The 12,582-nt window shown below is 41.8% G+C and overlaps 1 protein-coding gene across 2 annotated transcripts in view; it reads right to left on the bottom strand.

The window, feature by feature from the left end:
- Positions 1–307: 307 nt before the first annotated feature.
- Positions 308–12,582, bottom strand: part of WFIKKN2 (WAP, follistatin/kazal, immunoglobulin, kunitz and netrin domain containing 2) — a 54,754-nt gene continuing 42,479 nt past the window's right edge. Inside the window, exons 1-2 of one of the 2 annotated variants that reach the window (XM_070740117.1) lie at positions 11,722–11,890; positions 308–2,242 (exon numbers count right to left, since the gene is read on the bottom strand). In XM_070740117.1, coding sequence (XP_070596218.1) covers positions 722–2,242; positions 11,722–11,889 — 1,689 coding nt within the window. In that variant the 5' untranslated portion in view covers position 11,890 and the 3' untranslated portion in view covers positions 308–721. Of the gene's footprint in view, positions 2,243–11,721; positions 11,891–12,582 lie in introns of those variants that run through there. The other variant, XM_070740118.1, reaches the window with a different exon arrangement.

The raw sequence follows: 12,582 nt of genomic DNA, 5'->3' as shown, positions 1-12,582 counted from the left end.
CACGCTGCTCCTTAGTTGCAGTTCAAAATGTTTAATACTTAATGCGGTGCATAATGTTTTATTTGGATAGGAAAGTGCAGTGAGATCATAATATGTGGTTTTGCTTCCAGGTTCATTAATAGATAGAACGGATCATTTGGAATGTGACTAGATGGGCACACCATGTAAAAATCTGCTACAAAACTGTCTATTACAAATGAAGTCCCTGCCTGGAAATCATTTCCAGTCAGAACAGATGCCGCAATGGATTGGTTTGATGGCTATAATTATTGTGATTATGGGCAACAATTTACATATTCTTTTTCAATATACTGAAGAGTGGGATGCATTTCAGATGCTTTTCACAAACATCTCTTTATTCCAAACAAGAGCTCTATAGGGTAAGTGTTTTTGCATCTTTTAGCTCTGGGCAAATGCTGTGGAACTGTTTTGTTTTTAAAAAATATATGATGAAAATCGCATTGTTAGCAAGCGATAAACACCAGATGGCCTTTCTAGAGCAATAGATCAATCGAAATCTAAAGATTAATAGCTGTTTACTGCTATTTTAAAATATTTGTCAAAAAGACACCTGTCTCTCTGCTACACGCCATTCATCCCTTCATATGTAATACATAACATATATCAGCAAACGAGAGTTACACAGGGCGTTTTTAGGGTAAACCTATTGTTTGTTAGCAATATATAATGCACAGATGTTGGAAAGCCTACTCTCGGGGCCTTAGTGCAGTCCTAAGAACTCTTTTAGTAGCTCACAGGTTTTCTTGTGAATGACCTCACGAAGTTTTCGAATGCGTCGGACACTTGAGGCCCCCACAAAACTATCCGGTTGCAAAACGGCCATTCCATTGTAGACATCCCCCATGATGATGAGCTGGCCGTCCGTCGCTGTGATGTTGGGGCATGGACAGCTCCAGTTCATGTTTAACAAGGTGATTTCCAAAGGCTCCCTCCCCAGGAACTGAAGCCCCATTTTCTCATCCTTCAGAATCTCCTCCACCATCACCAGCGCATGGCCAGAATCTTGGTCCTCGGTCAGCTCCATGACGCGGCCAAGGATCACAAAATCGCTTTTGCAGAAGCTGGTCACCAGCTTTTGCCGGGGTTTGCAAGCCTTGCAGACTTTACAGAGCCTATCCCGAGGGAAAGGGCACGATTCCTCGCAGGCATCTCGGCTTTCAAAATTGTTCTCGTTGCCTCCACAGCCTCCGTAAATGAAAGACTGGCATTGTTTTGTCAAGCTGTTGTATGCCCACCGGGGCTCGTAGGCTTTGCAGTGACCTTGCAGGGCCGGCAAGTTGCAGATGTTGACGGGGCCATTCATGCATGTCAACATACAGCTCTCGTAGGTCTCAAAATGATTGAGGTTGCTATTACAGTTCCCATAAATGAAAGTAAAGCAGTTGTTTTTCTTGGCGTCATAATACCACCTGGTTTGCTCTTCTCCGCAGTCTTCGCTGTCGGGTTGCTGCAGGCATTCATTGGTCGGAAAGTGAGTTTTGTTCTGCCCTGATTCTGGAGAGGGAGCTCCTCCTCCTCGGACCGACAATGGAAAGTCAACCCTTAAAGCACCACCAACGTTTTGGGCTGTGCAGGTGTAAATCCCCGCATCTTGGAGTTGCGTGTTATAGATGACCAGCTGGGCAATATTGGTGACAACGGTATTTCCCTGGACATCGTTAGGCCTCATAATTAATTTCTCCTTATTCTCAGTCTCCTTCTCCCAAGTGATTTCTGGTTTAGGCCGACCGGTGACATCACAAAGAAAGCTAACTGTGTCTCCCACATAGACCGACTGATGGGTTGGGCTGTTGACTAAAACAGGTGCGAGGATGTCGGTGATGGTAGTCTCCAAGTAAGCAGTTGTGGGTGGGGCTGTGGTCTCTGCTGGGACAGGGCTGGTGTTTGGCCAGGTGAGATGATAGCGGCAAGTCACCACATTGAGGGTGATGCCTTTGGTACATGCTTCTGCGTCCATGTAGCACTTGTTGTAGTAGGTGAGCCCGTCGGACGCGCATGTAAAACTTGGCTCCTTTTCACACCTGTCTTTGCATTTGCAGACAGGTTGCCCGTCCCAGATATCACATTCTGACCCTTGCTGGAGGCACATGAATCGGTCACACGTGGCTTCTTTGGGCATCCCGACGGGTCCTTTCTTCCCTCTCACATCCATGTACCGGGCTGCAACACAACTTCGTGTTCCACAAACGTTAGGGCAACATTTCTCGAAAGTCTCACACTCCTAAGGTAAAAGAAAAGACATGTGATAAAAAGTATTTGTGGGTAAATAAGGACCCTCATCAAGTCAGTAACTCTGTTAATGTCAGAGATCTTACTCTCATGAAAGAGCAGCATCACCCAACTTTTGCCGGTATGGTCATTATTATCAGGTAGCCAAGAATGGCAATATACAGTGGTACCTCTACTTAAGAACACCTCTACTTAAGAACTTTTCTAGATAAGAACCAGGTGTTCAAGATTTTTTTGCCTCTACTTAAGAACCATTTTCTACTTAAGAACCCGAGCCCGGAAAAATTTCCAAGGAAATTTGAGAGCAGCACAAAGGCCTGGCCAGTTTCCTGCTATTCCTCCTTTAATCCCGGCCATTTGGGCTGCCAGAGGCATTGGCAGTCCAGAGGCTTTGGCAGCTTAAGGAGGCTTTGGCAGTCCAGAGTGAACCAAGCATTTTCCTTTCTCTGGGCACTTGGACAGGGAATAAACCTTTGCCAGCGCCCAGAGAAAAGAAACGCTCCTTCGCTCTGGGCAGCTGAGGAGTCACCACAGTGAAGGAAAGGTGCTGGCTACAAAGTGAGTGAGCAAGAGGAGAGGGGAGCCCTTCAGCATGGGAAGGAAGAGGCAGCAGGTAGCAGCAGCAGCAGCCAGTGTATGGGAGGCAGTGTATGGGAGGCAGCCTCACGCCGGGGGTACCTCAGAGTCCCTCTGATTTTTTTTAAGCCTTAAAGTTTTGGATTTTTTTTATTCCCCTCACCTCACCTTCCTTCGGCAGTGACTGACCTCCTCCTCTACTCCCTCCTCCTCCTCCCACCCAAATTCTGAACTTTCATTTCTTTCCTAATGGTTTTGCATGCATTATTTGCTTTTACATTGATTCCTATGGGGAAAATTGCTTCTACTTAAGAACGTTTCTACTTAAGAACCTGATCACGGAACAAATTAAGTTCTTAAGTAGGGGTACCACTGTATGTTTGTTAAAATTCCCTAAGGTATTTCTAGAACAGACAAAAGGCTGTTTGTTCTTTGGAGTTAGACCATCATAAATCAAAGTGCGTATATAATCAATAAGCCCCATTCTAGTGTTCCTCAGCTTTGCAATTTGAAGAAGTTTGTATCTCATCTCCCAGATTTCCCCATACTGGCTGGGGGATTCTGGGAGTTAAAGTCCAGGCCCTTAAAGTTGTTGAAGTTGAGAAACACTGTTCCAGCTTATGGACTGAAGGCAGTAGAGCAGTGATGGAGAACCCTTTTTGGTTTTGCATACTAAAAGGGTGTGTGTGCATGTGCCCACACCCATTCCCTCCCCTACACGCATGTGCTCCCCCTGCACTGTCCCTGCACATGTGCACAATCCCCCCATCCCCACACGCGGACAGGCCTCACTGAAGTCTCGGACAATGAAAAAAACCGTCCAATGGGCAAACAGGAACTTTGGAAAAATGGACTTCCGGTTTGCCCATTGTGCTGTTTTTCACACTCCAGAGCCTTCAGGGAAGCTTCCTGAAGCCCCGGAGTAAGAAAAATAGCACAACGGGCAAACCGGAAGTCCATTTTTCCAAAGTTCCTGTTTGCCCATTGGACGGTTTTTTGCACTCCAGGGCTTCAGGGGAGGTTCCCTGAAGCCTCCAGAGGGCAAAACGGTTTTCCCCAGGACCGAAAATCAGATAGTCAGCACGCCCATGTGCACTGGAGCTCACATGGGGCAACACTTCACATGCCTTCTGATATGGCTCCGCGTGCCACCTGTGGCATGTGTGCCGTAGGTTTGCCATCATGGCAGTAGAGGAACTTCTATGTATGAAGAGGTAAAAGGCTGGTGAGGATGGAATTTATGGCTCTTTCTTCTTTACAGAGATCTCCATCCACCCTAGAGCTAGCAGGAAGCAATTCCACCAAGTTTATGGCTCACCTTTATCCTACCCTCTGTTGTCTTCCTCCCCAAACACCACAACAATCACCTGACTTCCCTCCACGGGTGTCAGAGACAGATTTACACCATAAGAGGCCTCCCTTAAATGACACCAGATTAAGGTGACACGTGCACATTTAATTTTGTTGTAGCCAAGGGCATCTCAAGCCCACCTTCTTGCTGGATTGCCAAATAGATGAAGGCAGCATTTGTGGTGGTGGTGGTGGTGGTGGTGGGGACGTAGCAGAGAAAGAGACAGGGCAACATTGGTTTTTTCCCCCCTAATGCGTGCAACAAAAACTACACTGCTCAAACAAAATAAAGGGAGCACTTAAACAACACAATATAACTCCAAGTAAATCAAACTTCTGTGAAATCAAACTGTCCACTTAGGAAGCAACACTGATTGACAATCAATTTCACATGTCGTTGTGCACACTGAACTTTGTACAGAACAAAGTATTCAATGAGAATATTTCATTCATTCAGATATAGGATGTGTTTTTTGAGTGTTCCCTTTATTTTTTTGAGCAGTATACAATAACCTTAAGCATTTCTTTGCCTGCATCTCACTGATCATTACATCTAGTTGAAATGCAATTACACTGAAATGGTGAATGGAAATAATTGATGACCATTTTGTCTTTTCTTTTAGTCATGCACACAACTTCTTGTAACGTTGATTTGATTTTTAAGAGATGGCTGGTGGCTAACATTCTAGAACAAGCAGAGAAATACTTGAATGCTTACTTGGAAGGTAAAGGGAGATTTATCCATGAGCATGAATATTGTTTTGTATTTATGATAAATTTGGTCAAGTAACTTCACCAAAGTTTATATATGCACCCAGATACACTTACTAAATAATAAATGCCATTTAAATTGGTGGGGCTTGTTTCTGAGCAATAGAAATAGAACTGTGTTACGTGTTTTGTTTTGCTTGGCTTTAGAACAAAGAAGCTGAGAAAAACAATTCATAGGAAGCCCAAAAAGCACTTTCTGTTCTCTTTCACACACACACACACACACAAAAGTACAGCAAAAGACTAAAATACTGGGAAAGGCATCAGGTAAAAGCCACAGTTATGCTTCATGTATAATGACATAAACACACAAATGATGTGGTTTGCCACAAATGACCTCATTGTGTGTTATTTGTGCAGTGACATCATGACTCATATGATGTCTATTGCCCCTCTCTGCCAAGTCTGTTTCCTTGTGGGTGCCATGACTATTAGTATTCCTTTATAAGGCAGATGCTTTGTTTCAGCCAGCAGTGCAATATGAGCATCCTCATTGTACAAGTAAATGCATCCTTTTACAGAGGTCCCCAACCTTGGCAACTTTAAGACTTGTGGACTTCAACTCCCATAATTCTCTAGCCAGCTATGCTATTCTGGTTGAAGTCCACAAGCCTTAAAGTTGCCAAGTTTGAAGATCTCTGTTTTACAATACAGTAAGACCTCACCTATCGCTGGTGTTACGTTCCAGACCCGGCCGCGATGGGGAATTTATCGACTGATAGTACTTATTTAAGTATTTATATTGTAATTGTTTGGTAAGTTTTCATTGTTTTAAGTGTTTATAAACCCTTCCCACACAGTATTTATTTTAGATACAGTATTTAAATACAGTATTTACAATTTTAGATTTTTTTTTTTTGAAAAACCTGCCGATCAAGTTCCGCGGGCTGTTTAAATCTGCCGATTGACTTCCTCAGAAACCCGCGAACCAGCGAAGATCCGCGAATGATTTTTCTCATTAATATTTCTTGAAACCCCGCAATGAAGTGAAGCCGCAGTAGGTGAAGCGCGGTATAGCGAGGGACTACTGTATACCATATTTTAAACATTGTATCTCAAAAACTTAGATGATAACATAAGTATCCCTCTTATCTTCCAGGGTGTTTTGATAGTTGAGACCTCAATTAATATTTGAAGAATTACTTGATAGCTGATAGCACATTTCCTTTTGTTACATATGATACAGATTTGTATTTATTTTCACTTATATAATAACTCTTCCATGTAAGACTACAACATTCCAAATGGCATCTACAACATTCCAATGACATTCCAATCTCCCCCCTCTTATCACTGTATGACTGTAACTTGTTGATTGTATCCTTATTATTTATATTACCGGTAACATTGTTTGTTTCCTGATTGCTTATTTGTATCCTATGACAATCCTTAAGTGTTGTACCTCTTGATTCTTGACAAATGTATCTTTTCTTTTATGTACATCGAGAGCCTATTATGAACCAAAGACAAATTCCTTGTGTGTCCAATCACACTCTTGGCCAATAAAAGAATTCTATTCTATTCCATTCCATTCCATTCCATTCCATTCTATTCTGTCCCGTCCCGTCCTATCCTATTCAATTCCATTCCATTCTATACACCTTGACCTACAACGGTTCATTTAGTGACCCTTTAAAGTTACAGCGCCACTGAGATAAGTGACTGATGACAATTTTTCACAGTTACAACCTTTGCAGCATCCCCAAGATCATGTGATCAAAATTCATATGCTTGGCAACTGATTCATATTTATGATGGTTACTGGGTCTGAGATCATGCCTATAAAATCTGGATCGTTTTATCTATTGTTCTTGCAACAAGCTCCCACATGTCCTTTGTTATTATTGAAATGCTTTTTAATTTTTTTTTCCCCAGTGCCCGGACTAGTTTCTCCTGCTGTGTGATTCAGATTCAAAATATGGCAGAGTTTAGCTCTTTAGAACAATCATGTTCCTCAGTCCTGTAGAGCAGTGTTTCACAACCTTGGCAACTTGGAGATATTTGGACTTCAACTCCCAGAATCCCCCAGCCAGCGAATGCTGGCTGGGGAATTCTGGGAGTTGAAGTCCAGATATTTCCAAGTTGCCAAGGTTGGGAAACTCTGCTGTAGAGGTTTCCTTTGAAGAAAGTTGGAGTAAGTGAAAATTGTATGGGGTTCGTTTTTATAAGAACTGATGAAAAATTGCAAATTTATTAAATGTGGGAGGGGAGGACTTATAGGTTCTAAATCTTCCAGTTGTAGAACATAATTCTCTGCAGAGCCCCAATTTCAGCTTAGTAGAGGAAACCAAGTCATAATTTCTATTAAGTTTTCAAATTGCACCAAAAGTAAGGCAACTACAATTAGGAAAGTTAGAAATCACCTTCTATTGGAATACGGTAAGAATTAAACCTGCATTTCTGTGCTTTTATAGAAAATTGGGCGTGCATTCATTTTGGTACATTTTATCAAATTGTTCCACATTATACTTAACTCTTGGGTAATGTGAACTCATATTGATGGAAGAGAATTCAGCCTTCTACACCTTGGCACACCCCTCCCCACCTCAATATATTAAATATAACTCTCATAATACTCAGAAGGAATGATGAGAGGCACAACATCATAAAAAGTTACCTTCTACTATTGGTTCATCTGGTGTGGCCTATACTGGAAGTCATCTGAGAAATCTGGATGAGGACTAGAATGTAGCAGTTAATTCATGTGTTTCTTTGCTACCATCCAATTGTTATCTTGAATTCTCCTGACCAAAACTGCCCACCTATCAGTACTGATAGCATAAATGGGTAAAAGACTTTATGGTTTTTCCGATTCTATCTGGAGATTCCAAGTATTATACCTAGATAATTTACATCAATAATTTATCTCTCAGCATATCTGAAAGACATTCAGATTTCTAAAGAAGTCTTGATGGTGCATTTATTCCATTTCTTTAATACATAACTGGGTTTGAATAAATAGTTTGCGCCCAACAAATTGCTCCCCCTCCCTCAAAAAGCTCATAATGAACGAAAAGAAAATTGCATAGCTGTGAATATACAGATACAAATCTGGTATAAAACCTCTCCTCTTTTTCTCCAATAGTTGTAAGAGATATTAGATATATAAATATGAAATTTAACTTCTAGTTCCAAAATCTCTATACCGTGATTTATTCAACGCTTGCTTCTACCTATCTATACTACTAATCTTGATCTAAGGTAATGAGCTATTAAATCTAAAACTAGTTCATATTCTTAACACAGCTCCACTGTACACTCGCCCACCCTTTTCTCTCTTTCTTTTTCTCTCCTCTCTTTTGCGTCTCTTCTTTTTCTTTCCCCTTCTTCTTCCCTCTACTCTCTCTCTATCCTGTTTTTGTAAGTCTATATGTTTATTGATTGTTATTTTTTTATATGCAGACATATTGTAATGTATTAGGTTTCAATTATCAACTGTTATCATTGTCTTTTATGTTTTGTATACTTGTAAATAAAAACTTTTTAAAAAAATAATAAAAATAATAAAAATAATAATTTATCTCTCAGCATATCTGAAAGACATTCAGATTTCTAAAGAAGTCTTGATGGCGCATTTATTCCATTTCTTTATTACATAACTGGGTTTGAATAAATAGTTTGCGGCCAACAAATTGCTCCCCCTCCACAAAAAAGCTTGTAATGAACGAAAAGAAAATTGCATAGCTGTGAATATTTTTATGTGTTGTCTTGTAGCTAATGGAAATCTGGTCCATCAATCAAAAGATGTACTGTACGATTTGTAAGGAGCAAAACGGCAGAGCCTGCAATAAGCATGGCCACCCAGATGAATGTCTAGATGCAGCTTTTGTATTATTCACTGTTTTATTGTTTTCTTTCAGTAGCTCAACTAACCCCTTTGGGAGTGCCTCCAAAAATAGGCTCAATTTACTGCTTGACAGCTTGATCATCATTTCCAAAATGATCAAGACCCAGCTGAACAGGTATATGGCTTGTTAAGTCACAACTAAATCTAGATCTTCCCTGCTCATAAAAGGAAATGTCTTTATGGAAGAAAATTTGATTTGATTTCAGCGTCCCGAAACTGATTTCAGTGTACCAAAACTACTCAGATCATTTCTCACCTAGCCTAACTTTGTGGAAATCTTGTGGCATCTCCCCAGCTTGTCTGGCTGGGTATAACCTCACTCCTCCCTTATTCCACTATTCTGCCCTCTGTTTTGTGGCTTTTCTGTTGGTGTCTGATCAGGGAGTCGTTTTGCAAAAAAAGTGGTTCCAGCTGACATAAGTGATGTGTATCTAGCATCAGGTTGGGAAAGAGGTGAGTAGGCAAGGCAAGTCAGCCAACCACAGAGTCACACATTCATTCTTACCTTGTCCAGCTGGTACTCTTTCTAGTTATACCTTTCATCAAAAGAGCAAAACAAAACAAATAAGTAAAAGAAAACATAACTTGCCTAAACTATCACATAGCTTATCCGACAAGGTGACTTTTGCATTAATAGGCAGAGAATTTGATCCTGGGTTCCACTGGGTTCCAACCTCAAACACCAGAGTGAGATATCACTGCTACGCAGTGATGAAATCCATTTTTTTTTACTCCCGGTTCTGTGGGCATGGCTTGTTGGACCTGGTGTGGCTTGGTAAGCATGGTAGGGAAAGGATACTGCAAAATCCCCATTCCCTCCCCACTCCTGTGGAAAGGATATTGCAAAATCCCCATTTTCACCCCATTGTGGGGCCAGACAGAGTTGGTATTTGCCAATTTTCTGAACAATTTAAAATTTCCACTGCCGGTTCTCCAGAATCTGTCAGAACCCGCTGGATTTCAACCTTGCCGCTACCACTATCCTTTGTAATCGGACCTTCCAGAAATGCAGGGGCAGTGATGGGCTAGCAAAATTTTTACAATCACACTGTGGGCGTGGCTTATGCATATTGTTTCAACATATTTCAGTGCAAATTGGGTGCTCTGGGGTGTAGCTCCAAATTTTGCTACCGGAACTCTGTTCCTGACCGTTTCTATAGGAGCCCATCACTGTGCTGGGGATATGATATGACACTGTAATGCTTGATTTAGACTTTCTAGAATTCGATGTTGGTTCTTTTCCACATCAGCGCCTTGTATATATCCCCTGAAATTGCAACGTTCTTCTTTTTCTTGAAAACGCAAGTCCTTTGAGATTGGGAGGCATAGAAGTCAAATAAAAATAAATAAAAATAAATTCAGTCCTGTGTTTTCTTGGTTTAGCTACAACCCAATTAATTGATTATAATACTGTACATCCTTGGCCATTCATTTATAAAGTGATCCTCCCCTTTGGATTTATACCTTCCTTACCCTTTGCCATATTGCATTGAGTTGTGGTTTAATCACCCTGCATTGATATTTGTTTGCCCCACGCCTGTCAAGTAGGCCGTGCCTCCTTTTAACACTAAACCAGCCTCCTACATCACAGGTTGCATCAGGAGTCTTCTCCAAAAGCTATCGGCCAATGACAGCCGCCCCGGGCCTGCGGAGAGGGGCGGCATACAAATCTAAATAAATAAATAAATAAATAAATAAATAAATAAATAAATAAATAAATAAATAAATAAATAAATAAATAAATAAATAAATAAATAAATAAATAAATAAATAAATAAATAAATAAATAAATAAATAAATAAATAAATAAATAAATAAATAAATAAACAAACAAACAAACAAACAAACAAACAAACAAACAAACTAACTAACTAACTAACTAACTAACTAACTAACTAACTAACTAACTAACTAACTAACTAACTAACTAACTAACTAACTCTATTCTTCTGGGCTGGCCCAGGAGGCAGAGAGACAACAAAGGAGTATAGAGAAGTGAAGTTGAGCTAGCAAGGCCAACTTCTCAAGAAGCAGCATGTAACCTACTGTCTCAAGCGCATTTGCCTCTGGAATCGCCAAGCTGTCCTTTTTATACCTGTACTGGATTTTGAAATAGGTACAGATGAGGACTTTTCCCTGGGAGGCAATTTATTTATTTGATTTTTATGCCACCCTTCTCCTTAGACTCAGGGCGGCTTACAACATGTTAGCAATAGCACTTTTTAACAGAGCCAGCCTATTGCCCCCACAATCCAAGTCCTCATTTTACCCACCTCGGAAGGATGGAAGGCTGAGTCAACCTTGAGCACACAGCTGCCTCCGGGAAGAAAACTTGTACATCTCAAAGCAGTCAAACACCCATCAGGCTGGCAATTTCAAGAGCCCTGAGGCAGCAGGGGTTGGACGGAGGGGAAGGAGGGGCATCTCTGGAAGATTGAGGCAATTAAGATAAGCCGGGGAGGGGGCTCTGCAGGGCAGCGAGACAGTCAGGCAGAACCTCATGCTAAGAACTTCACATGGCCACTGGCTGGCTTTTCCCCCTTGATCATCCTGCCCTTGTGATGATTAAAGCAGACCTTTCGTGATGTTGCTCCAGATGTAATTCAAAGGGCTGATTCATGCATGAGGTTGTAACCACGGCAAGCCGGTGACCCCTGCCTTGGTCCCAGCGGGATTATCGGATCCGGGTGTGAGCTACAAGATCAGAAGTCCTTGCAGGTTTTCAGATCCTGGTTCCTTTCTCCCTAGCAAGTTCTACTTCGCTCCCAAAGTCCTTCCCCCCTCCCTCCCTCCTACTGAATATCCCTCTTCTGTTCCCAGAGAAAAACACCCACAGCTTGCTACGATAAACAGCCCTTAAGCAACCGGTGTCTATTTATAAGTGACTTTCGGCATTAAGCAGAGGGAAGAGAAAGGGTATCACTCACCAGGTCGGCGTCACACTCTCTCCCACAGGTACTCTGTGCGTCAACCCAGAGATTGGGATTCATATCGTTGGGACATATCCCAGCGTGGGAATAGCGGATGGGAGGCAAAGCTGTGCTTTCGAGCAGGAGCTGCAGAAGCAACAAGATCAGGCGGTCCCAAGACAACATCCATACCCATATCCATCGCATGAAGAGTTTGAAAAAGGACATCTCGGGTTAGCTCCGGAGGAAATACCGACAATTGACTCGGGTGTGGGTGTGGCTGTGCTTGACTTTTTAAAAGAAGAAGAAGAAGAAGAAGAACTGCTGAAACAAAGGAAGCAGCTACACCTGTTTTCTCGGTGTCCTTTCCACCTTGCTCAGTGGTGCAATCTGATCTGGACCTTGTTTGGCTTCCAAAGTCTTGGGAAGTCGCCCCCTTATTTTAAGCAAAAGGCTCTTAGTCCGAGTTGGAGTTAGCTTGTATTTATACCCTGCCGCTCTACAACAAGTTGGAAAAAGTAAAACTCTATTTCTGTGACAGGCACACACTTCTTATGTCCTGGTGGCAGTCGTACAGATTTGTTACAAGGAGAGGGGAGGGAAAGGGGGGGGGGGGAAAGAGCTGGAAAGATTTTTAAAGGCTGGACCAGCTACGGTGGGACCCCTGCATGTTTCTGAATGGAAGGAGGCCTTCTTAACCCCTTTAGGCCTAAAAGTACTTCCCTATGCAAGAATGGCATTTACTTCTGAAAGAAGGCTTGTCTCGATAATATGAACCTACACAGTCCGAGGGATTTCCCCGATGCCAAGGAAATATATACAATCCTTCGTTTATTTTTATTTTTTTTAAAAAAAGGGGGCAGCTTAGTCGGATTGAAG

Source organism: Erythrolamprus reginae, chromosome 2 (genome assembly GCF_031021105.1).
Source record: "Erythrolamprus reginae isolate rEryReg1 chromosome 2, rEryReg1.hap1, whole genome shotgun sequence".
Classification (NCBI taxonomy): Eukaryota; Metazoa; Chordata; class Lepidosauria; order Squamata; family Dipsadidae; genus Erythrolamprus; species Erythrolamprus reginae.
The sequence above is the reverse complement of the archived record's forward strand: the minus strand, read 5'-3'. Positions and strand labels throughout refer to the sequence as shown.